A 27,005-nucleotide genomic window follows, 5' to 3' on the forward strand; every position below is an offset into this window, starting at 1 on the left:
TCGGATTAGATATTCTGGGGATTGAGTCTCACCTTGGTGTCTGAAAACTACATAAGCCTGTGTGTTCAACCTACAGAAAACGTACTGCCTATACACAACAAAAACATGTTTACATTTATTTAAAAACTAGCTACGTTTCTTCATGAATGATGGAAAAGTCTTCACCAAGGACCAGACTGAAAGAGGCAGGTTGTGATGTGACTCGTCATCAGTAGTGCGTCAAGTGACTGGCCAAGCCCATCCCGGAAACAGAAAACAGCAGGGCAGTGGCCGAAGACTTTTTACCATTTTCCTTTATTAGCGATTGGAAAAATAACACAATTAAATAGGTAGGTCGTCATAACTGCCTTGTTCAGGGGCAGAACGACAGATTTTTACCTTGTCAGCTCGGGGATTTGAGCTTGCAACCTTTCGGTTACTAGTCCAACACTCTAACCACTAAGCTACCAGCCGCCCCGAGTTAGCCTAGTGGTTGGAGTATTAGGTCAGTAACTGACATGTTGCTGACAACGTAAAAATCTGTTGTTCTGCCCCTGAACAAGGCAGTTAACCCTTATTATTTAACCCCGGTAGGCCGTCATTGAAAATAAGAATTAGTTCTTAACTGACTGGCCTAGTTAAATAATAAGATAAGACATAAAGCTAGCGTGGTGTTCATACGTTTCTAGACAGCTAACGTTATATACCTGAAGAAGGGCACTGTCTTCACTACAGAACGACATATGTAGCTAACGTAATTGCACTTGTGTACAAAAGCTGTCTGGCCTCGCATCGTGATGTGACGCATGTTTAGTAGCTAGACACGCCCAGAACCATGTTAGTTCGCTTAATAGCTACATGCTAGCCAATCTTTGTTGCTTTAGTTGACTGCACCATTGATCAGCAATAATGTGATGTCAATGGTGCAGACGTTCTTGGTAATATATATTTTAGGAAGGTCGGAAAATGTTATGGTACAAATCTTGAATATGGTACTTAACTAGTTGTACTTGTAAATTATAGTGTCATAGGTTGTGCCCCCCTGGGAGGAGTACAATGTTGTTTTCCTGCAGCAAAAATTAAATATGTTTAACGTTAGTTGCTTTCACATAAAGGTTATGATTGCAGTAATGATGCAACAATTGGGAACTCAAGGGTAAAAAACGAGGTCAAATCATGACGTCAGTGATCTTCAGGTCAGAAAGTCAGAACTCTAAAAAGAGGCCCGATTTCCTGACTTGATATTCCATTTTTTACCAAGTTCCCAGTTGCCTTGAACACACTGAAGTCGGAAGTCTGAGATTTCCCAGTTCCCAGCTGTTTTGAAAGCAGCATAAGTCTGTCAGATTTATATTTTACAGTCACCACAATGACAGCCATCAAGCACGCCCTCCAGAGGGACATCTTTACGCCCAACGATGAGCGTCTCCTCAGCATTGTCAACGTCTGCAAGGCGGGGAAGAAGAAGAAGAACTGCTTCCTGTGTGCCACAGGTAGAGCATAAATGCCTTTAAAGTCTGACATAAATCAGCTAATTTCACCATATCAGTGTGAAATAATGTACACATTCAAAACATGAAAACCACTGTCAGAGATTTAACATCAGAATCAAATGTCTCTGAACAGTGATTTCACTGAAAATACTAGTTATCAATGGATCCACAGCTCACTCACACCCCAGTATTCTAACTGTTTGATGTTTCTACCCCAGTCACCACAGAGAGGCCTGTGCAGGTGAGGGTGGTGAAGGTGAAGAAGTCAGACAAAGGGGATTTCTACAAGCGACAGATGGCCTGGGAACTGAGGGATCTGGCTGAAGTGGATGCAAAAGATGCCAGCAAGGTCAGAGAAAGACTGCTTTTTCTCATCTTCCTCTCACTGCCTGAATGTAATTTCTCATAACTTTGTCTTTCTCTCCTCCTCTTCCACTCCCTATGGCCATTCTTATTTGTCTTCCTTTCCTCTTATGCTTTGTCCTCCTGCTAATTTATTTGATGTTGACATTTGGCATCTCTGCTGTTCTTGTCATTCAGGAGAACCCAGAGTTTGACCTCCATTTTGAGAAGGTGTATCGATGGGTGGCCAGCAGCACAGCTGAGAAGAATTCCTTCATCTCCTGCATCTGGAAGCTGAATCAGCGTTACCTGCGGAAGAAGGTGGAGTTTGTGAATGTCAGTTCCCAGCTGCTGGAAGGTATGACGGCTCTCTAACTATGGGGGAGGATCACAAGCTTGTGTGTTTTCTAGTGACTCTCGCTGTCCCCTGTGCCTTGCATCTATGAGACTCTTCTTTCTTGCCTGTTCCCAATCTCCTGAACTCAACCTGAAGTGTCTATGTAAGATGTGAGTTGACCTTGGTGTGGCTTAACACGTCTTTATTCTTACTCTTCTCTCTTAAACTCTCACTGGCCAGAGCTTCCTAAAGCGGAAGGTTGGTAGCACTTAATTTCTTTTCCCATTTCCTCTCCATTGGGATTTCACTGTGATGAGTAACCATTCTCATAGTGGACTCACACATCTTTGAAAGCTGCTGCTATTGTTTGCCGCCTTTGGCTATTAAGTGAGTGGCTGTTGAATGGGTGCTACTGTATGAATAATAATTGTCTGTTCTGCTTTTTGTTTAGTTTGTTGTATTATGTAGTGTATATGTGTTTTTTGATGATATAGTTGAACGAATAGCAGGGTGATGTTTGTTTGTTTGTGTTCATTTGTGTGAACTGTGCTGTATGCGCATAGCACAATGTTAAACCATCCTGTCCATCCCTGGTTTAGAGTCAGTCCCCAGTGGTGAGAGTCAAAGTGTTGCCGGGGGTGACGAGGATGCTCTGGATGACTACCAGGAGCTGAATGCCCGTGAGGAGCAAGACATCGAGGGCATGATGGAGGTGTGCGAGTATGCCATCTCTAATGCTGAGGCCTTTGCTGAGAAACTCTCCAAAGAGCTACAGGTTCTGGATGGGGTGAGTAGACAGCCATGGAGCCTTGGGTCTTCTTGATACAGAGCTACAACATAGACTTGAGTTGGCTGACATATACAGACTACACTGACCATTGTACTATGGTTTATCTGTGGTTGAGCACATTAGTGTGGTTTAGAGAATGATAGATAGAGAATGATAGAGGCCATAGAGAATGATAGAGGCCTCTAGTGGCCAAAAGGCCATCTTAGCATGGTCAGCGCCATTGAGGGCTTCCACTAAGCGTCCGCCATTTTAAAGTAGTTAACTGGGTGGGGATTCCTATTGGTTGTAGCCACAGTGGCGCCGCCCATGCTGTCACAGATGCTAAAATGGCACAGATGTAAAGATGAGTCCTATTTATTTTCCATAATCCCCCTAATCCCAGGCCAACATCCACTCCATCATGGCATCTGAGAAGCAGGTGAACATCCTGATGCAGCTGCTGGACGAGGCTCTGTCAGAGGTGGACACCATCGAGGGCAAGATGAGCAGCTATGAGGAGATGTTGCAGAGCGTCAAGGAGCAAATGGACCAGATCTCCCAGAGCAACCGCCTCATCCAGATCAGCAACACCAACAACGGCAAGCTCCTGGACGAGATCCAGTTCCTGGTGGTGAGGATAGGGTTTCATGTTTCAGTTGGTTTGGTTTTTTGAGATGGCGTTGAATGATGAATGCCTGTCTCTCAGAACTACATGGACCTGTCGAAGGGACACATCAGGGCCCTGCAGGAAGGAGACCTCTCCTCCTCCAAAGGCATTGAGGCCTGTATCAATGCCTCTGAGGCTCTACTGCAGTGCATGAATGTGGCACTCAGACCAGGTCATGAGAAACTGATGTCTGTGAAGCAGCAGCAGCACCTGTTCACTGAGCTCAGAGATACCTTTTCCCGGCGCCTCACCAACCACCTCAACAACGTGTTCGTCCACCAGGTAATCTACACACCACGGTAACACTTTGCTAGTCCACAATGGTCTCAAGATTTTTATTCTGATTTAAATTAAAAACAAAGACACCTGAACAGCATTCATGACTAGATACCAGGCATAACAGTGCACCATATTTGTGTTTCTTGTTACAGTATTTTAGTCTTTCCTCATTTTGGCTGGCAGCTCTTTCTGTCCTCCTCATCCACTTCTTGGTTAAGTTCTAACTCCTCTGATCCTGTCTTTTCCTGTCTCTGTCCTGTTTTCTTCCAGTACTGCTCTGGTCATCCTATTCTTCACTCTAAACCACCCCACTTTGATCTCTCTGCTCTCTGTCCCTGTACTTGTCAGTTCAACCACTTCAGTCACTTCAAAATGACCATCCATCAGTTCTATAGGTCCTCCTGTATGTCACTTCCAGTGAGTAGTACCCTCACAGCACCCCCCCTTGACCATCCACTCTAAACTACAGCCTTTCTTACTTATCTACACACCCGTGTTTTTTTGTTGCAATAACGCATTAATGACCGTATGGGTTGTGCTGCTCGTGACTACATTGCTAACCTTCCTCTTTCATCTCAATGGGTCTAAAAGCCTCGGAAGTGCCTCAGGCTTTCCTCCTTCATTGAAGGCCTTGGTTCTTCTTGTCCTGACTGTCAGTGTGCTGTGCTGGGGTGCCAAGTCATTATACCTCTGCCTGTCTGCTCTGCCTGCATGCTTGGTTGCAGCACCAATGGCAAGTAAATAGACTGAGAATGGTAGAATATGAGGAAACCTACTGATATGGGAATTTTAGCAGCAAATGAAACACATGTTATTGGCAATGAAGTTATTTGATTTTGAATGCTAAGGTCTGGGATATGGACTTAAAAGTAAACTCAGCAAAAAAAAGAAATAACTTCACTAATCTTCATTGTAAAGGGTTTAAACACTGTTCCAATGCTTGTTCAATGAACCATAAATAATGAATGAGCATGCACCTGTGGAACGGTCGTTAAGACACTAACAGCTTACAGACAGTAGGCAATTAAGGTCACAGTTATGAAAACTTAGGACACTAAAAAGGCCTTTCTACTGACTCGGAAAAACCCCAACAGAAAGATGCCCAGGGTTCCTGCTCATCTGCGTGGACGTGCCTCGGGCATGCTGCAAGGAGGCATGAGAATTGCAGATGTGGCCAGGGCAATAAATTGCAAAGTCCGTACTGTGAGACGCCTAAGACGGCACTACAGGGAGACAGGACGGAAAGCTGATCGTCCTCGCAGTGGCAGACCACATGTAACAACACCTGCAAAGGATTGGTACATCTGAACATCACATCTGCGGGACAGGTACAGGATGGCAACAACAACTGCCCGTCCGCAATAGGCTGAGAGAGGCTGGACTGAGGGCTTGTAGGCCTGTTGTAGTAAGGCATGTCTTCACCAGACATCACCAGCAACAAGGTCGCCTATGGGCACAAACCCACCGTCGCTGGACCAGACAGGACTGGCAAAAAGTGCTCTTCACAGACGATTCGCGGTTTTGTCTCACCAGGGGTGATGGTCGGATTCGTGTTTATCTTCGAAGGAATGCGCGTTACTCTGAGACCTGCCCGTCATGGTCTGGGGCGGTGTGTCACAACATCATCGGACTGAGCTTGTTGTCATTGCAGGCAATCTCAACGCTGTGCGTTACAGGGAAGACATCCTCCTCCCTCATGTGGTACCCTTCCTGCAGGCTCATCCTGACATGACCCTCCAGCATGATAATGCCACCAGCCATACTGCTCGTTCTGTGTGTGACTTCCTGCGGAAAAGGAATGTCAGTGTTCTGCCATGGCCAGCAACGAGCCCGTATCTCAATCCCATTGAGCACGTCTGGGACCTGTTGGATCGGAGGGTGAGGGCTAGGGCCATTCCCCCCAGAAATGATCTGGAACTTGTTGTTGGAAGAGTGGGGTAATATCTAACAGCAAGAACTGGCAAATCTGGTACTTAATGCAGCTGGTGGCCACACCATATACACCATATACTGACTGTTACTTTTGATTTTGACCCCCCCTTTGTTTAAGGACATATTATTCCATTTCTGTTAGTCACATGTCTGTGGAACTTGTTCAGTTTGTCTCAGTTGTTGAATCTTGATATGTTCATACAAATATTTACACATGTTAAGTTTGCTGAAAATGAACGCAGTTGACAGTGAAAGGATGTTTATTTTTTTGCTGAGTTTTTATTGAATGGTTAATCTACTAACACCAGTTTTAATGGTGTATTAGGCCATAAATTTGTCCCCAATCCCCATGAATGCAGGGGATGTCCCTAAATGGTCCAAGAGAGTCAATGTCAGTCTCTCTCTGCCTGTGTGTGAAACTGAGAGTTTGTGTTTCTCTATTTGTCGAGCCTTTGTTTAATTCCCTGTGCTGCCTACGTCCAGGGCCATGACCAAAGTTCCGTGCTCTCCCAGCACATGGCAGAGCTGACCCTGCCTAAACACAGCCCCCTACACAGGGACCTGCTACATTACGCCAAGCTCATGGAGTGGCTCAAGAACACCCAGAGAGAGAAGTACGAAGGCCTGTCCAGGGTGAGTGGCTTTGTCATCATCATTACCACTATCTGGTATCATCAGTGCCTCTATCAGGTATAATCAGTACCACTATCGGGTATCATCATTATTATGATCAGCACCACCATTACATCTCTATTTATATCATCATCACAACGATAACGTCTTATTGCATTTCATGACAATTAAACAATATATTAGAATTTTTTTCTCAATTTTCAGACTTATGTTGATTACATGACCAGATTATATGAACGAGAAATCAAAGATTTCTTTGAGGTGGCGAAGATCAAAATGGCGGGCACAGCCAAGGAGGGGAAGGGAAATAAGTTTGGTAAGACCTTGAGCGTTTTTTAAAAATGTGGGATTTGTGATTGTTTCTTTTCTCTGTGTAGCCTTGTAGTTTGCTGTGTTGTTTGTTTGAGGTGTTTAGCCAATTAGTTGTTGTTTTTCCCTTGGGTTGTTGCGTATGGTTTGTATTTGTGGTGTGTGTGTACTGTATGTGGTTTGATTTTCAGTTAAGTGTGTTTGTGTGTGTATATTTGTTGAATATTTGACCAGCTTTTTCTGCATGGTTCAATTCAGCAAACATGTACTTACCTGGTCATACTGCCTCCTGTTTTGTAGCCTTTCACTCCCTAGGAAATGCCCCTGTGTCATGTCATTGTCCTGCTCAGTGTTGCTAGCTGGTGTTTTGCTCAATGTTATTTCCCTATTTGGCTGCTTACTGTATGAAGCCATGACATAAACCAAAGCCTGATATTATTCCTACTACTCATTCTGACTTCAGAGTATGACTTCACTATTTGAGTGTTTTAAGACCAACTGGAGATCCTAAACATTACAAGAAGAATGAAAACACTAATTTACATTTTCCTGTAAAGTAAACTGATATATTAAAGTAAGGGCTCGAGTCAATCCCTAGCGCGGAAGATCTCGATGTAGCACGGTTGAAATTTCAATGTAAGTTCTGTTTTAGCCGACATGCAGCATTTACCATGAATGCAGTCTCCACGAACGCGGAAACATTGCCTTTAAATGTCAATCACGCTATAACGCTGATGTTTTGCAATACGAATTGAATCAGCACTCAATCAATTTACAGTGCTTTGCAAAAGTATTCATCTCCCTTGGCGTTTAGTAGTAGTCCAAATTGGTGAAGTTAAATGAAAAACAATACTTGTTTAAAAAATGCTATAAAAAAAAAAAAATGGAAAAGTGTTGCGTGCATATGTATTCACCCCCTTTGCTATGAAGCCCCTAAATAAGATCTGGTACAACCAATTACCTTCAGAAGTCACATAATTAGTTAAATAAAGTCCACCTGCGTGCAATCTGTGTCACATGATCTTTCTCGTGTATGTGTATGTGTATGTGTATGTGTATGTGTATGTGTATGTGTGTGTGTGTGTGTGTGTGTGTGTGATATACAGTGCCTTGCGAAAGTATTCGGCCCCCTTGAACTTTGCGACCTTTTGCCACATTTCAGGCTTCAAACAAAGATATAAAACTGTATTTTTTTGTGAAGAATCAACAACAAGTGGGACACAATCATGAACTGGAACGACATTTGTTGGATATTTCAAACTTTTTTAACAAATCAAAAACTGAAAAATTGGGCGTGCAAAATTATTCAGCCCCCTTAAGTTAATACTTTGTAGCGTCACCTTTTGCTGCGATTACAGCTGTAAGTCGCTTGGGGTATGTCTCTATCAGTTTTGTACATCGAGAGACTGACATTTTTTCCCATTCCTCCTTGCAAAACAGCTCGAGCTCAGTGAGGTTGGATGGAGAGCATTTGTGAACAGCAGTTTTCAGTTCTTTCCACAGATTCTCGATTGGATTCAGGTCTGGACTTTGACTTGGCCATTCTAACACCTGGATATGTTTATTTTTGAACCATTCCATTGTAGATTTTGCTTTATGTTTTGGATCATTGTCTTGTTGGAAGACAAATCTCCATCCCAGTCTCAGGTCTTTTGCAGACTCCATCAGGTTTTCTTCCAGAATGGTCCTGTATTTGGCTCCATCCATCTTCCCATCAATTTTAACCATCTTCCCTGTCCCTGCTGAAGAAAAGCAGGCCCAAACCATGATGCTGCCACCACCATGTTTGACAGTGGGGATGGTGTGTTCAGGGTGATGAGCTGTGTTGCTTTTACGCCAAACATAACGTTTTGCATTGTTGCCAAAAAGTTCAATTTTGGTTTCATCTGACCAGAGCACCTTCTTCCACATGTTTGGTGTGTCTCCCAGGTGGCTTGTGGCAAACTTTAAACGACACTTTTTATGGATATCTTTAAGAAATGGCTTTCTTCTTGCCACTCTTCCATAAAGGCCAGATTTGTGCAATATACGACTGATTGTTGTCCTATGGACAGAGTCTCCCACCTCAGCTGTAGATCTCTGCAGTTCATCCAGAGTGATCATGGGCCTCTTGGCTGCATCTCTGATCAGTCTTCTCCTTGTATGAGCTGAAAGTTTAGAGGGACGGCCAGGTCTTGGTAGATTTGCAGTGGTCTGATACTCCTTCCATTTCAATATTATCGCTTGCACAGTGCTCCTTGGGATGTTTAAAGCTTGGGAAATCTTTTTGTATCCAAATCCGGCTTTAAACTTCTTCACAACAGTATCTCGGACCTGCCTGGTGTGTTCCTTGTTCTTCATGATGCTCTCTGCGCTTTTAACGGACCTCTGAGACTATCACAGTGCAGGTGCATTTATACGGAGACTTGATTACACACAGGTGGATTGTATTTATCATCATTAGTCATTTAGGGCAACAAAGGATCATTCAGAGATCCTCACTGAACTTCTGGAGAGAGTTTGCTGCACTGAAACTAAAGGGGCTGAATAATTTTGCACGCCCAATTTTTCAGTTTTTGATTTGTTAAAAAGTTTGAAATATCCAATAAATGTCGTTCCACTTCATGATTGTGTCCCACTTGTTGTTGATTCTTCACAAAAAAATACAGTTTTATATCTTTATGTTTGAAGCCTGAAATGTGGCAAAAAGTCGCAAAGTTCAAGGGGGCCGAATACTTTCGCAAGGCACTGTGTGTATATATATATATATATTAGTCGTGGCTAAAAGTTTTGAGAATGACACAAATACTAATTTCCACAAAGTTTGCTGCTTCAGTGTCTTTAGATATTTTGTCAGGTGTTACTATGGAATATTGAAGTATAATTACAAGCATTTCATAAGTGTCAAAGGCTTTGATTGACAATTACATGAAGTTGATGCAAAGAGTCAATATTTGCAGTGTTAACCCTTCTTTTTCAAGACCTTTGCAATCCGCCCTGGCATGCTGTCAATTACCTTCTGGGCCACATCCTGACTGATGGCAGCCCATTCTTGCATAATCAATGCTTGGAGTTTGTCAGAATTTGTGGGTTTTTGTTTGTCCACCTGCCTCTTGAGGATTGACCACAAGTTTTGATCCACAAACCACTTAGTTATCACTTTTGCCTTAAGGCAAGGTGCTCCACAATGCTGGAAAAGTTGTTCGTTACCAAACTGTTCCTGGATGGTTGGGAGAAGTGGCTCTCGGAGGATGTGTTGGTGTCATTCTTTATTCATGGCTGTGTTCGTGAGTGAACCCACTCCCTTGGCTGAGAAGCAACCCCACACATGAATGGTCTCAGGATGCTTTACTGTTGGCATGACACAGGACTGATGGTAGCGCTCACCTTGTCTTCTCCAGAGAAGCTTTTTTTCTGGATGCCCCAAACAATCGGAAAGGGGATTCATCAGAGAAAATGACTTTACCCCAGTCCTCAGCAGTCCAATCCCTGTTCCTTTTGCGGAATATCAGTCTGTCCCTGATGTTTTTCCTGGAGAGAAGTGGCTACTTTGCTGCCCTTCCAAAAGCAGCTGAATCAACTTTAGGAGACGGTCCTGGCGCTTGCTGGACTTTCTTGGGCACCCTGAAGCCTTCTTCACAACAATTGAACCGCTCTCCTTGAAGTTCTTGATGATCCGATAAATGGTTGATTTAGGTGCAATCTTACTGGCAGCAATATCCTTGCCTGGGAAGCCCTTTTTGTGCAAAGCAATGATGATGGCACGTGTTTCCTTGCATGTAACCATGATTGACAGAGGAAGAACAACGATTCCAAGCACCACCCTCCTTTTTGAAGCTTCCAGTCTGTTCGAACTCAATCAGCATGACAGAGTGATCTCCAGCCTTGTCCTTGTCAACACTCACACCTGTGTCAACGAGAGAATCACTGACACGATGTCAGCTGGTCCTTTTGTGGCAGGGCTGAAATGCAGTGGAATTGTCATTTTTTTGGGATTCAGTTCATTTGCATGGCAAAGAGGGACTTTGCAATTCATCTGATCACTCTTCATAGCATTCTGGAGTAAATGCAAATTGCCATCATACACACTGAGGCAGCAGACTTTGTGAAAATGTTATATTTGTATCATTCACAAAACATTTGGCCACGACTGAACACCTGTTCTGAAAGGCCCCAGATTCTGCAACACCACTAAGCAAGGGGCACCACCAAGTAAGCAGCACCATGAAGATCAAGGAGCTCTCCAAACAGGTCAGGGACAAAGTTGTAGAGAAGTACAGATCAGAGTTGGTTATAAAAAATATCTGAAACTTTCAACATCCCACAGAGCACCATTATATCCATTATTAAAAAATGGAAAGAATATGGCACCACAACAAACCTGCCAAGAGAGTGCTGCCCACCAAAACTCACAGACCAGGCAAGGAATGCATTAATCAGAGGCAACAAACTAACCAAAGATAACCCTGAAGGAGCTGCAAAGCTCCACAGCGGAGATTGGAGTATCTGTCCATAGGACCACTTTAAGCCGCACACTCAACAGAGCAGGGCTTTATGGAAGAGTGTCCAGAAAAAAAGCTATTGCTTAAAGAAAAAAATAAGCAAACACGTTTGGGGTTCGACAAAGGCATGTGGGCGACTCCCCAAACATATGGAAGAAGGTACTCTGGTCAGATGAGACAAAAATTTTGCTTTTTGGCCATCAAGGAGAAATCTGTCTGGCGCAAACCCTACACCTCTCATCACCCCGAGAATACCATTCCCACAGTGAAGCATGGTGGTGGCAGCATCATGCTGTGGGGATGTTTTTCATCTGCAAGGACTGGGAAACTGGTCAGAATTGAAGGAAGGATGGGTGGCGCTAAATACAGGGAAATTCTTGACCTGTTTCAGTCTTCCAGAGATCTGAGACTGGGACGGAGGTTCACCTTCCAGCAGGACAATGACCCTAAGCATACTGCTAAAGCTACACTCAAGTGATTTAAGGGGAAATGTCTTGGAATGGCCTAGTCAAAGCCCAGACCTCAATCCAATTGAGTATTTGTGGTATGACTTAAAGATTGCTGCACAACAGCGGAACCCATCCAACTTGAAGGAGCTGGAACAGTTTTGCCTTGAAGAAGGGCAAATATCCCAGTGGCTAGATTTGGCAAGGTTATAGAGACATACCCCAAGAGACTTGCAGCTGTATTTGCTGAAAAAGGTGACTCTACAAAGTATTGACTTTTGGGGGGGGGGTGAATAGTTATGCACGCTCAAGTTTTCAGTTTCTTTGTCTTATTTCTTGTTTGTTTCACACACAAAAATATTTTGCATCTTCAAAGTGGTAGAGATGTTGTGTAAATCAAATTATACAAACCCCCAACAAAATCCTTTTTAATCCAGGTTGTAAGGCAACAAAATAGGAAATATGCCAAGGGGGTGAATACTTTCGCAAGCCACTGTATTTATATTTCAATGCTCTGAAAAACAACCTTTTCATTTAGAGAGCTTTGGTTTGGCAGGAATACAAGGCTCTGACTTACAAATTCAGAATTTGAGTTTTTTCTTCTTCAGAACAAAATGAACAAAATGTTTGTTTTCCAAAAGGCTGTCTTCAGGGCAATTACAGACTTTGTAGCGCATGTCAGTCTGTTACCTTTTACCTTTGACCTCTTAATGTGCCCTCATGCTGCATGTCATGAGCCTAACATGTCTTTGTCTCTGATGCCTGCCTTTCTAACCATTCGCCAGCCACGCTTCCGCGGAAAGAGAGTGCTTTCAAACAGGAAACGGAGAGTAAGTATCCCATGTGGTTCACGCAGTCCCACATCTGTAACCTGCCCACACCCCTACCCACCTGCTCCCCACTACTATGTACCTGATACTGCAGCACAGCCAGGACCCCCTTCCCCTTGCTCATAACCCTCCTCCCCTACAGACTTATTCTGCCTAGAGTACACCCAACCTTCCATTTATAGATGACATGGATGTTAATTTATCAGACAAAAACAATAAGCATGTACATTCTGTATTTGTGGCATAGGATACTACTCATTCACAATACAAAAGGATACATTGAGGTCAACATATCCAGCAAGTTTCTCTGATAATGAATGTCCAACATCCATAATAAGATTAATTTGAACTCTTACAAATGGTCTTTATTACCAAGCACACATTTAAATGTTTCATATTTTCTTCTCTCTCAATTGTCTTCAGCTGTTCATGTTATGTGTAATTACTGCTAAACAAACATTTTTTAAAGATGCATATTCACATGTGCTTTGTGGCACACTTTCAGATGCCACAGTTATTTATTTTCAACAGCACAGTTGCTCTGCTTTTAAAATAAGTCCATGTGAATGCAGCTTTGGTCTCAGGGGCTATAGATAGGGCAGTGTTCCAGACTAGTATTTAGCCTGTGGTTTGAACATGTTTTCAACTGTTACCTCTCTCGTGCCCCAGGCCTGCATGGCAGCTCCGGGAAGCTTACAGGCTCCACCTCCAGTCTGAATAAACTGGCAGTGCAGGGCTCCAGCAGCAGGCGCTCCCAGTCCTCCTCACTGCTGGACATGGGCAACATGTCTGCCTCAGACCTGGATGTGGCCGACAGGACCAAGTTTGACAAGGTGATAGTCACTGAGAGGACCATAGCCACCATACTACAGTCTTTATCGTGCAGATACTACCTGTGGGTTTTTGTTAATCTCTTTCTCATTTTAGATGCGTAATTAGTTTTGTGTGTTTTTTATTTATATTGATCAATTGATTTAGGTGTCTCTCTGTAGATCTTTGAGCAGGTTCTTAGTGAGCTGGAGCCTCTCTGTCTAGCAGAACAAGACTTCATCAGCAAGTTCTTCAAGCTACAGCAGCACCCCACCCTGGCTCAGGTAAATTACATGCTAATCTGACTGGCTGAGTGTTTGCAAGTGAGATTGTTCATCATTTTCAATTAACCACAGTTTTTTTCTATCAGGGAGAAGTGGAGGAATCGGATGGGGTGGTGCCCTCCAGACAGCCAACTCCAGGGGAGTACAGACACTTCATATCATCGACTGAGTGAGTTGCTAGCTTCTCATTTCTTACTGACATTTACTGTATGCTCTTAATGTCCATCAGTAGTACTAGGGGCACTAAACATGCAACAAATATGACAAGTCCATATGTCATCTTTCATGGTCCACCTCTCTGCTATCCTCTTCACTCTTCCCATATTCTCTTTCCTTCTGTCTTATCACCTGTCTGGGCCTCCTCAGGAAGGACATGGTGCGGTTGATGATGAACAAGGTCTTCCAGAGCATTGAGACAGAACTTAACAGCCTCATCACTCTGGGAGACAAGATTGACACCTTCCACTCGCTGTACATGTTGGTGAAGATGAGTCATCACGTGTGGACGGCAGAGAATGTGGACCCTACCTCCTACCTCAGCACCACCCTCGGCAACGTGCTGGTCACCGTCAAAAGGAACTTTGACAAGTGCATTGTGAGTAGTGCTCACGTCAATTTTTTTAAAGGAATCTCTGTATCTAGTGCTGTTAGACTCTTAGCTGTGTGTGAACCAGTTCTTTTTCCGTGTCAGTCGGGTCAGATCAGACAGATGGAGGAGGTTAAGATCTCTAAGAAGAGCAAGGTGGGCATCCTGCCCTTTGTCGCTGGGTTTGAGGAGTTTGCTGAGCTGGCTGAAACCATCTTCCGTAATGCAGAGCGCAGAGGAGATCTGGACAAGGCATATGTCAAACTCATCAGAGCTGTCTTCATGAATGGTGGGTCTAATATTTGCTTATGATTTAGTGGACAAGTTAAATAGAGTCATGTGGTTGGGAAGCAGTGCTCTGATTGGTGTTGGTCTTGCCGTGGGGTGTTTCCAGTGGAGAAAGTGGCCAATGAGAGTCAGAAGACGCCCCGTGACGTGGTGATGATGGAGAACTTCCACCACATCTTCTCCACACTGTCCCACCTTAAGATCTCCTGCCTGGAGACAGAGAGGCGAGAGGCCAAACACAAGTACACAGACCACCTGCAGTCCTATGTCATCAACTCCCTGGGACAGCCCCTAGAGAAACTCAATGTGAGAGAGAGAGTTTATACTTGGCAATGTTAAAGTGTTGTGAGGGAGTGCGCCATGGGTGTAGAAACTGAATTGAATTTGTTTCATGGTTGTATTTAATCTATACATTGTATGATAAATATAACTCATTAGAACTATCAGATATTTCAGACATACTCAAAATGTAATAAGTTATGCCCCTCTATTCTTTGCAGCACTTCTTTGAGGGAGTGGAGGCACGTGTGGCCCAGGGCGTACGTGAGGATGAGGTGAGCTACCAGCTGGCGTTCAACAAACAGGAGCTGCGTAAAGTGATAAAGGAATACCCCGGCAAGGAGGTAAAGAAGGGACTGGACAACCTGTACAAGAAGGTGGACAAGCATCTGTGTGAGGAAGAGAGCCTGTTACAGGTGACAGACAATCTAGCAGTTTATAATACATATATTCTGTTCAGTTTAACAGCTGGTTATGTAAATGTGTTGTAATGGTTGATCCAAGTTCTTTGTACAACAGTTGAATGAATTCCCCATTTTCTCCACTAGGTGGTGTGGCATTCCATGCAGGATGAGTTCATCCGTCAGTACAAGCACTTTGAAGGCTTGATTGGCCGTTGCTACCCTGGGTCTGGAATTACCATGGAGTTTACCATTGGAGACATGTTGGAGTACTTCTCAAGCATTGCTCAATCACATTAATTGTGTGTGTGTGTGTGTGTGTGTGTGTGTACTGAACAAAAATATAAATGCAACAATTTCAAAGACTTTACTGAGTTCCAGTTCATATTAGGAAATCAGTTTTATCATTTATCATTTAAATAAATGAATTAGGCCCTAATCTATGGATTCCATATGACTGGGAATACAAATATGCATCTGTTGGTTAGATACCTTTAAAAAATAAAATAAAAAGTAGGGGCGTGGATCAGAAAACCAGTCAGTATCTGGTGTGACAACCATGTGTCTCATGCAGCGCGACATACCTCCTGTGCATAGAGTTGATCAGGCTGTTGATTGTGGCCTGTGGAAGGTTGTCCAACTCCTCTTCAATTGCTGTGTGAAGTTGCTGGAACACGCTGTCGTAGACGTTGATCCAGAGCATCCCAAACATGCTCAATGGGTGACATGTCTGGTGAGTATGCAGGCCATGGAAGAACTGGGACATTTTCAGCTTCCAGGAATTCTGTACAGAGGGGCGACATGGGGCTGTGCATGACGCTGTGCATCACGCTGAAACATGAGGTGATGGCAACGAATGAACGGCACGACCATGCTCCACAGGATCTTGTCACGATATCTCTGCATGGATATTGCCATCGATAAAATGCAATTGTGTTCGTTGTACGTAGCTTATGCCTACCCATACCATAACCCCACTGCCACCATGGGGCACTCTATTCACATTGACATCAGCAAACCGCTCGTCCACACCGCTGTCATCTGCCCGGTACAGTTGAAACTGGGATAAATCTGGGGAGCACACTTCTCTCACTTGGCCATCAAAGGTGAGCATTTGCACACTGAAGTTGGTTACGACACCTAACTATAGTCAGGTTAAGACCCTGGTGAGGACAATGAGCATGCAGATGGTCCCGCAGGTGAAGAAGCCAGATGTGGAGGTCCTGGGCTGGTGTGGTTACACGTGGTCTGCATTTGGGAAGCCAGTTGGACGTACTGCAAAATTCTTTAAAACAATGTTGGAGGTGGCTTATGGTAGAGAAATTAACATTCAATTTCTTGCAACAGCTCTAGTGGAGTCAGCATGCCAATTGCACACTCCCTCAACTTGAGACATCTGTGGCATTGTGTGACAAAACTGCACATTTAAAAGGAGCCTTATTGTCCTCAAGCACAAGGTGCACCTATGTAATGAGCATGCTGTATAAACAGCTTCTTGATATGCTACACCTGTCAGCTGGATGGATTATCTTGGCAAAGGAGAAATGCTCACTAATGAGGATGTAAACAAATGTGTGCACTTTAGAGAAGTAAGCTTTTTGTGCATATAGAACATTTCTGGGATCTTTTATTTCAGCTCACGAAACATAGGAACAGGACTTTACATGTTGCATTTATAAGTTTGTTCAGTATAACATTACACATGCTCTTTGTTGCGTCATAGTGCTTCACACAAAATAAACGTTATTTACTGGAATCAATCCGGCGTTGCTGTGTGTGTGTGTGTGTGGCCAATATAAAGTAGATTGAATGAAACTGATTGAACTGCACTTGAAATTGTCTGGAAGGGAATGAATGAACAGTTGTCAAAAGGTAGTGTGTGTGCGTCTGTCAGGTAGCCTAGTGGCTAAGAGCATTGGGCTAGTAACCAAAAGTTTGCTGGTTCAAATCCCAGAGCCAACTAGGATAAAAATCTGCTGATGTCCCTTGAGCAAGGCACTTTAATTAAGCCTGTAAGTTGCTCTGGGTAAGTGTTTGCTAAATGACTTCTGTGTGTATGTTCATATTTGCACATGTTACTGATTTCTCATTAAATTGTAATTCTGTGTTTTTTCTTCCTTTGTTATAACACTAATCACCTATACACAACAAACTCTTCAAAATTAAGAGGTTAAAATGTTGGCTTGTATGTCACTGCTCAAAAAATCTTAAACCCTCTGTGATCACTGATGTCTTTAACTTTGTAGAGTCACAGAATATCAGTCATCTACTGGAATCTTCATCCCAAATGTGACTTTCAACAGAATGCCATATTGCCAAATACAATTCTTTTTTGTCTGTCCATTTTTTAAACTTTTATTTTATACTTGATGATAGTACTACAGCCTATGAATGATATAGACAGTGTTGATGAATCGATACAGGAGACCAAGTTGAAACACTGGACAGGGTGGATCAGGTATAGTGAAGGCAGTTTATTTTAACAGTGTAGAGATATCTGGCAAAGCGTGCACGGACTCTCGTTCGTCTGGCTCATAGGGAACCTTCAGAAAAAAGCCCCGATACATTGTGTACAGTCATTTTATTCATGGGTATGATGTAGGTAGATTCTGGTAGATCAGGCCTCTGGTAGGTTGCTGGTAGTTGATTGGCAGTTCCCTCCAGACTGGTGTCGGCGTCCCATTGGCAGTTGGAAGAGTTCTTTGTCTTTGGAACCCATCCCCAGGAGAGGGAATGAGTGTGTGTATGTGTGTGCGTTCCTGTCTTGGCAAGTCAAGTCTGTGTGTCCTCGCAGTGAGTGTGTGTAATGTGTGTGCGTTCTTATTTTGGTGTCCTCACAATGAGTGTGTGTATGTGTGTGCGTTCTTGTCTTGGCAAGATGTTGTGGCCGAACTGACGGCTAGCACCTGTGGCTAGGATGTATCCTGTTTTGACAGTGTTGTGGATGATTTAAGTGAGTGTGTGTGTGAGAGATATTCTGTGTGTGCCCTAACATGTTTTACTGTGAAAATACGTTGCTATGTGTTGTCAATACGTTGCTATGTGTTGTCAATACGTTGCTATGTGTTGTCTCCGTTATAGCAATGCAATAGCAGTAAGCTGGTCATTTGCATAGGAAATAGCACTTCATTACAACAGTCACAGTTGTCCTCTTTCGTAAAAGGGGATGAGGACCGATTAGATTTGGCATTAGCCCTGAGCTCATTCACGTTCTAAAATAAGAACTAGAACTGCAAGACAGTGCATTTTCTCACGAGTTTACCATTTGTTGGAGCTTTTCACTGGCGCAGGTTCATGGGGTCCGTGCTATCCGGGATCCTGTCCTTGGGACAAAGATTTGCATAACTAAACCATCATTGTACGATCTGTACTTGGGACGTCCCTAACACATTGAAGTTGACATAATGTTACAATTTCGTGTTAGTGTTAAGGTAGGGACGTCCCAAGGATACTAGATAGTACTGACCAAGGTTCACGTGTCTCGTTTCCATGGATAAAGTAAAGAGACTTGGGCTGTGTGCTTCGGCGCCATTTTCAAACTACTTTACCGCGGACAAAGTCAAACAAAAAGCTAGTTCAGGTCAGGACGAGTCGAATGAGATCTTTGCATTCATGAAAAATCCATGCACTGACCACAAAAGAGACCACCATCGCAAAACCCCTTAGAGGCATTCCACATACGCGAAAGAGCCTCAGTCTTGTGCAATCTATTCAGCCTTGTTGGTTCGACAACTTTCTATAGCTACAGAAGTCATGTCAAGAATCACAGGCTAACGCTAGCTGTCTAACAGTAGCTAACCGTGCCGTGGATTTCTGAGTACAGTAAAACTTACTAGTTAAAGTTTACTGACAAGAATATATAGCTATTAGGATGTTATATAGCTAGACTGTGTCAGTGAAATCCTGTTTTCCCTGTTGCCTCAACTTTACCTGGCCTGAACAAGCTAACTTATCTAGCCATGCTACTGTAGCTAGCTCCAGCTTGACAGGTTGTAACTACTTGCTCTGGTCCAATAGCAGGCCATTTCATTGACTGTCAGTGCATTAACAGCCCATATTTGGCTAAACCAATAGTATTGGGTGTTTTATTGCAGGCTAGCTATGTAGTCAATAAACAATAGTCAGCTAACAAACTAGTTATAACCACATACCACTGTATATATACAGTACCAGTCAAAAGTTTGGACACACCTGCTCATTCATTGTAGAATAATAGTGAAGACATCAAAACTATGAAATAACACATGGAATCATGTAGCAATCATGTAGCAACAAAAAAGTGTTAAACAAATGCAAATAGATTTTATATTGAGATTCTTCAAAGTAGCCACCCTTTGCCTTGATGACAGCTTTGCAAATAAATTGTTGAATGATTATGAACATGGTCTTTTGCCTGCTAATGCCTGCAATGCAGTGAAGAAAACTATATACAATAGCGTCTAATGTAACTGACCCCTCTAACAGTACAACTGGCCCCAGCTTTGCCCCCCCAGTTGAAATGCTCTAGAACCGCCACTGCATGTAAGGTAAAGGATTTCTTTTTTTGTGTGCTGTTTAGGGGGCTGTGTAGATTTAGGGGGGGCTAGAGAGCGTGCTATGGAGTGGACAAAATCTCCCTATATGCAGACGATGTTCTTTTGTTTTTATCCCAGCCTAAAACTTCTATTCCCCCCTTACTTAACTTGATATATACATTCGGCGCCTTCTCTGGCTCCAAGATAAACTGTCAAAAAAGCGAATTGATGCCGATATCACTTCCTGTGGATATGCAATTTCTGCAATCTACCCCATTTAGATCAGTGATGGACAAGTTCACAAGCCTTGGCATTGTAGTGACAAGAGACCTTGATCAGCTATTGAAAGCTAATTGGGACATGAACATTTATCAGCTTAAACAAAATATAGATTTTTGGAAAATCAAATCAAATCAAATTTATTTATATAGCCCTTCGTACATCAGCTGATATCTCAAAGTGCTGTACAGAAACCCAGCCTAAAACCCCAAACAGCAAGCAATGCAGGTGTAGAAGCACGGTGGCTAGGAAAAACTCCCTAGAAAGGCCAAAACCTAGGAAGAAACCTAGAGAGGAACCAGGCTATGTGGGGTGGCCAGTCCTCTTCTGGCTGTGCCGGGTGGAGATTATAACAGAACATGGCCAAGATGTTCAAATGTTCATAAATGACCAGCATGGTCGTATAATAATAAGGCAGAACAGTTGAAACTGGAGCAGCAGCATGGCCAGGTGAACTGGGGACAGCAAGGAGTCATCATGTCAGGTAGTCCTGGGGCATGGTCCTAGGGCTCAGGTCCTCCGAGAGAGAGAGAGAGAGAGAGAGAAAGAGAGAATTAGAGAACGCACACTTAGATTCACACAGGACACCGAATAGGACAGGAGAGGTACTCCAGATATAACAAACTGACCCTAGCCCCCGACACATTAACTACTGCAGCATAAATACTGGAGGCTGAGACAGGAGGGGTCAGGAGACACTGTGGCCCCATCCGAGGAAAAACTCTGCCTATCTTCTTGGTTGGTCGTATAAACGCTGTTAAAATGGTTGTCCAACCAAGGTTTCTTTACCTCTTCCAATGTATACCCAATTTCATACCACAAAGCTATTTTAAGAAACTGGATTCAATAGTAATTCCATTTTTATGGGATAACAAGGCAGTCAGAATTTCAAAGATGCATTTATGCAAGTACAATATAGAGGGGGGCTTTGGCCTTCCTCACTTTAAACTGTATTATTGGGCTGCTAATCTGAACATTGTGTCTTTCTGGAGGGAAAGTTGACCTGGGATGCGACATGATATGTCTTCATGGCTTTTGATTGAGCAGGCCTCCTGTCAACGTTACTCACTAGCTGCACTTGTTAATAGTCCAGCATATGTGAAAAAAGCCACTTATGACTCTAATCCAGTCATTTGTCATAATCTTAGGATCTGGAAACAGATTAGTTATTTTCTTAACATACTCACTGTATACACTGACAGCCCGATTTGCCTGAATCATGCTTTCCACCCTGCATTGGATGATATGGTGTTTTCACAGTGGAGGGAGAAGGGGCTCACAACGATTGGTAACTTATACATAGATGGTCAGTTAGCTTCATTTCAACAATTACAGGGTAAGTTTAACATGCCAACAACACATTTTTCCAGATACCTCCAAATCAGGAATTTCTTCAGGACACAAGTTTTTTTCACCTTTATTTAACATTTTCCGACAAGATAGAACACTACTCTGGACGGCTCTGACTTAGAATACGTGGATAACTACAAATACCTAGGTGTCTGGCTAGACTGTAAACTCTCCTTCCAGACTCACATTAAGCATCTCCAATCAAAAATGTAATCTAGAATCGGCTTCCTATTTCGCAACAAAGCTTCCTTCACTCATGCTGCCAAACATTACCCTCGTAAAACTGACCATCCTACCGATCCTTGACTTCGGCAATGTCATCTATAAAATAGCCTCCAACACTCTACTCAGCAAACTGGATGTAGTCTATCACAGTGCCATCTGTTTTGTCACCAAAGCCCGATACACTACCCACCACTGCGACCTGTACGCTCTCGTTAGCTGGCCCTCGCTTCATACTCGTCGCCAAACCCACTGGCTACAGGTTATCTACAAGTCTCTGCTAGGTAAAGCCCCGCCCTATCTCAGCTCGCTGGTCACCATCGCAGCACCCACTCGTAGCACACGCTCCAGCAAGTATATCTCACTGGTCACCCCCAAAGCCAACTCCTCCTTTGGTCGCTGCCACTGACTAGAACGAACTACAAAAATCACTGAAGCTGGAGATTCTCATCTCCCTCACTAGCTTTAAGGACCAGCTGTCAGAGCAGCTCACAGATCACTGCACCTGTTTTTTTATTTTTTATTATTTTTTATTTTATTTCACCTTTATTTAACCAGGTAGGCCAGTTGAGAACAAGTTCTCATTTGCAACTGCGACCTGGCCAAGATAAAGCATAGCAGTGTGAGCAGACAACACAGAGTTACACATGGAATAAACAATTAACAAGTCAATAACACAGTAGAAAACAAAGGGGGGAGTCTATATACAATGTGTGCAAAAGGCATGAGGAGGTAGGCGAATAATTACAATTTTGCAGATTAACACTGGAGTGATAAATGATCAGATGGTCATGTACAGGTAGAGATATTGGTGTGCAAAAGAGCAAGTAAATAAATAAAAACAGTATGGGGATGAGGTAGGTGAAAATGGGTGGGCTATTTACCAATAGACTATGTACAGCAGCAGCGATCGGTTAGCTGCTCAGATAGCTGATGTTTGAAGTTGGTGAGGGAGATAAAAGTCTCCAACTTCAGCGATTTTTGCAATTCGTTCCAGTCACAGGCAGCAGAGTACTGGAACGAAAGGCGGCCAAATGAGGTGTTGGCTTTAGGGATGATCAGTGAGATACACCTGCTGGAGCGCGTGCTACGGATGGGTGTTGCCATCGTGACCAGTGAACTGAGATAAGGCGGAGCTTTACCTAGCATGGACTTGTAGATGACCTGGAGCCAGTGGGTCTGGCGACGAATATGTAATGAGGGCCAGCCGACTAGAGCATACAGGTCGCAGTGGTGGGTGGTATAAGGTGCTTTAGTGACAAAACGGATGGCACTGTGATAGACTGCATCCAGTTTGCTGAGTAGAGTGTTGGAAGCCATTTTGTAGATGACATCGCCGAAGTCGAGGATCGGAAGGATAGTCAGTTTTACTAGGGTAAGCTTGGCGGCGTGAGTGAAGGAGGCTTTGTTGCGGAATAGAAAGCCGACTCTTGATTTGATTTTCGATTGGAGATGTTTGATATGAGTCTGGAAGGAGAGTTTGCAGTCTAGCCAGACACCTAGGTACTTATAGATGTCCACATATTCAAGGTCGGAACCATCCAGGGTGGTGATGCTAGTCGGGCATGCGGGTGCAGGCAGCGATCGGTTGAAAAGCATGCATTTGGTTTTACTAGCGTTTAAGAGCAGTTGGAGGCCACGGAAGGAGTGTTGTATGGCATTGAAGCTTGTTTGGAGGTTAGATAGCACAGTGTCCAATGACGGGCCGAAAGTATATAGAATGGTGTCGTCTGCGTAGAGGTGGATCAGGGAATCGCCCGCAGCAAGAGCAACATCATTGATATATACAGAGAAAAGAGTCGGCCCGAGAATTGAACCCTGTGGCACCCCCATAGAGACTGCCAGAGGACCGGACAGCATGCCCTCAGATTTGACACACTGAACTCTGTCTGCAAAGTAATTGGTGAACCAGGCAAGGCAGTCATCCGAAAAACCGAGGCTACTGAGTCTGCCGATAAGAATATGGTGTTTGACCTGTTCATAGCCCATCTGTATACAGCCCATCTATCTACCTCATCCCCATACTGTATTTATTTATTTTGCTCCTTTTGCACCGCAGTATCTCTACTTGCACATCCATCTTTTGCACATTTACCATTCCAGTGTTTAATTGCCATATTGTAATTACTTCACCACCATGGCCTATTTATTTCCTTAACTCCCTTATTTGACCTAATTTGCACTCTGTATATAGACTTTGTTTTCTTTTTTTCTACTGTATTATTGACCGTATGTTTTGTTCATTCCATGTGTAACTCTGTGTTGTTGTATGTGTCGAACTGCTATGCTTTATCTTGGCCAGGTCGCAGTTGCAAATGAGAACTTATTCTCAACTAGCTTACCTGGTTATAGTTAGGAATGGAAATTTCAAGGTTTTTGGTGGTCTTCCTAAACCAGGATTCAGACACGGCTAGGACATCCGGATCGGTGGAGTGTGCTAGGGCAGTGAATAAAACAAACTTAGGGAGGAGGCTTCTAATGTTAACATGCATGAAACCAAGGCTTTTACGGTTGCAGAAGTCAACAAATGAGAGAGCCTGGGAGATGGGAGTGGAGGTAAACACTGCAGGGCCTGGATTAACCTCTACATCGCCAGAGGAACAGAGGAGGAGTAGGATAAGGAGGGCATTATCCACAGTATGGCATTAAGTCTAGTCCTACAGTAGATAGCCTGATCCTTCTCAAACCCCATTCAAAAGGGTCAGTCTCTAGACTGTATGATGTGCTACAGGCCCACATAGAGGTATCCACAGACACTATTAAAAGGGCTTGGGAACAAGAAATTGGTTCAGAAATCTCAGATGAGGACTGGGTATGAGCTCTCTCAGGAATATAAACCATAGTTCAGTGAATGCCAGGCACAACCTTGTTCAGTTTAAGGTTATACACAGGTTACATTACTCAAAAGTAGAACTGCATAAAATATTCCACTGTGTGAGGGGACGTTGACCCACTTATTTTGGACATATCCTAAGTTACATGCTTACTGGGCTCTCATTTTTGATTACTTATCTAATGCCTTCAATAGAGTTCTAGCCCCAGACCCATTGATCGCTCTGTTTAGTACAATTGATGGGAATAACCAGGAGGGGAGGCTGTCTCTCTTTGTACTCTATTAGCCAAAAGGCTCATATTGCAATTTTGGAAACTGGAGTCTGTACCTACCTAAATGTGGTTACGGGATTTAGTAATACATATGGAAAAGATTCAATACCATACCTCAAATAGAAGTCCATTGTTTTACAAAATATGGCAGCCGATACTGGATAAATGGTCTAGTCAAGCTTCATAACTGGGTTGATGATCTGCTGCTACTCTGTGCTGTACTCCACTCAATTTTTTATTTTTGGCTTAACTGCACTGCTTGTAATGACTATATGCTGTCTTCTTATACATGTACCACCTAATAGGATTTCGTTTTATTTTGTGTATGTGTGATTTAAGTGTTGTTCGGGTTAGAGAGGGTTTGGCCGGCAGGGATAACCTTGTCTCATCGCGCACTAGCGACTCCTGTGGTGGGCCGGGGGCAGTGCACGCTGACACGGTAGCCAGGTGTACGGTGTTTCCTCCAACGCATTGGTGCGGTTGGCTTCCGGGTTGGTTGTGTTTCGGAGGACGCTTGTCTCTCGACCTTCGCCTCTCCCGAGTCCGTACGGGAGTTGCAGCAATGAGGCAAGACTGTCACTACTACCAATTGGATACCACGAAAAAAGGGGTGAAAAATACTAAAAAAATAAAAAATAATAATAAGACAACTCAATCGAAGTGTATCAGTAATTGGGAGTTTTTATTATCCGTCTTTGACATTGGTTGTGTGTGTAGGTTCAGAAAGAGCTGAGGCAGAGCCAGAGAGGATCAGAGCTGTGAACTGAGGTCCTGAGGTTAAAGAGTGAGAGGAAGCTGACACTGACCTACAAACCTTAGCGGATTTAGGTATGGGCACCCGTACAAACATTTTCAGAATGGTGACATTTGCACTATCGGTTTTCTATCGCTCATTTGCATGTCACGTCAATGATATCATGTCACCATGTGGGACTGAGGGTCAATTCACCTTGTCAGAGTGGGCGTCCTGATTCTAGTTTCTGAGCTAGGCAGGCCTGGGAAGGTCTCCCTCTCAGAAGTACGAGATGGCGGGGGTAGGTTGACCTCAGGTCTCCCCACTGGAAGCCCGAGGTAGGGGGAGCAGGGGAATCTATCAAATAGCGCACCTCTAACTTTATACAGTACTAATGCAATTAGTAAAATCAGTCACACTATGAAATGCTACCAAATAAACCACAATTCATTCATAATACTGTAAATATATAGTTTCACAATATACTGTTGTTGTTTTTCTGGTTTATGTGAAGTTGTTAAGAATAATATAAAACTAATCTGCACACCACCAAGGTGAATTGGTTTAGTCTTGACTTTTGCTCGACAGTGTTGGGGGATGGGTAATGTATTAGATGCTCGAGTGCCAAATCAACACAAATGGATAAGAAAAGTATTAAACCATCAGGTGCCCAGTTTAGGAAAAAGAGGAAAGAAGAAGAGGAGAAAAAGATAAAGATATGCAGCTACGTCATCTCTTTATGAGTATAATATTATGCATGTATTGAAATTGGCTAGTATAACACTTATGTTTGTTAGCCTATGTTGCTATACATATTGCCCATTTTTTAACCTTTATTGTACCAAGCAAGTCAGTTAAGAACATATTCTTATTTACCGGGGAACAGTGAAAATTTGATAAATTGTGCATAATGACATGCATATTTAATTGTGCAACAAATGTATTTAGGGTGTCAAACTCATATACCGTATTTCAATGCAAATTCAGGGGCACTTCCAAAATATTTTGGAGCACCCTCTGGCACTGGCCTTGTGCCTTGTTCAGGTGCAGAATGACAGATTTTTACATTGTCAGTTTAGGGATTTGATCCAGCAACCTCTTGGTTACTGGCCCAACATTCTAACCACTAGGCTACCTGCACATAGGGTGACAATTTTCCATTTTCTGTCCAACTAACTTACATAACATTGGATATAATTTCACACAGTTTCATCATGATAATGTGTGTAGCCTGCAGCAAAATGATTACAACCTAACTAGCACATTATTGATTCGGTTAACTTTCATTGAGGTGACATCAAATGTTTTCTGTGATTGTATTGACTAGGTCTTGAGCTCAGTAAGGGGAACTTCCAATGCTGTAGGCTAACTTAAAAGACATCGATATTATGCTGATATTTTGTATATTTTGTGATATATGGAGTCTTTTGGGGTGTCTTATGCCTAAAATTAGCCAAGGAGGTTGTATGGTTCATTTGGTTCCTATTCTGAAAGTTTGATAAATTTTGCATAATGACATGTATATTTAATTGTGCAGCAAATGTATTTAGGGTGTCAGACTCATATACTGTATTTCAATGCAAATTCAGGGGCACTTCTGAAATATTTTGGAGCAACCTCTGGCACTGGCCGTCTACCTCCTCAGCTACACAGGCCT

General features: G+C 43.2%; 1 protein-coding gene across 7 annotated transcripts; it reads left to right on the top strand.

Annotated features, from left to right (window-relative positions):
* Positions 1-223: 223 nt before the first annotated feature.
* Positions 224-15,538, top strand: LOC112251142 (exocyst complex component 1-like). 7 transcript variants are annotated; one of them, XM_024421908.2, is made up of 20 exons: positions 224-329; positions 1,341-1,472; positions 1,691-1,821; positions 2,013-2,172; positions 2,392-2,409; positions 2,751-2,938; positions 3,324-3,551; positions 3,627-3,869; positions 4,215-4,283; positions 6,282-6,431; positions 6,636-6,747; positions 12,453-12,497; positions 13,167-13,330; positions 13,490-13,591; positions 13,678-13,760; positions 13,958-14,186; positions 14,283-14,466; positions 14,572-14,771; positions 14,966-15,160; positions 15,293-15,538. In XM_024421908.2, exons 2-20 carry the CDS (start codon positions 1,349-1,351, stop codon positions 15,443-15,445), a joined length of 2,778 nt encoding a protein of 925 aa, XP_024277676.1. In that variant the 5' UTR covers positions 224-329; positions 1,341-1,348; the 3' UTR covers positions 15,446-15,538. The 7 variants fall into 7 exon arrangements, with proteins under 7 accessions (XP_024277676.1, XP_042178192.1, XP_042178188.1 ...); XM_042322254.1 differs by lacking the exons at positions 224-329; positions 12,453-12,497 and having other exon boundaries at positions 458-1,472; XM_042322253.1 differs by lacking the exons at positions 224-329; positions 2,392-2,409 and having other exon boundaries at positions 458-1,472; positions 15,293-15,537.
* Positions 15,539-27,005: the final 11,467 nt, after the last annotated feature.

Source organism: Oncorhynchus tshawytscha, linkage group LG05 (genome assembly GCF_018296145.1).
Source record: "Oncorhynchus tshawytscha isolate Ot180627B linkage group LG05, Otsh_v2.0, whole genome shotgun sequence".
In the NCBI taxonomy this organism is placed as follows: domain Eukaryota; kingdom Metazoa; phylum Chordata; class Actinopteri; order Salmoniformes; family Salmonidae; genus Oncorhynchus; species Oncorhynchus tshawytscha.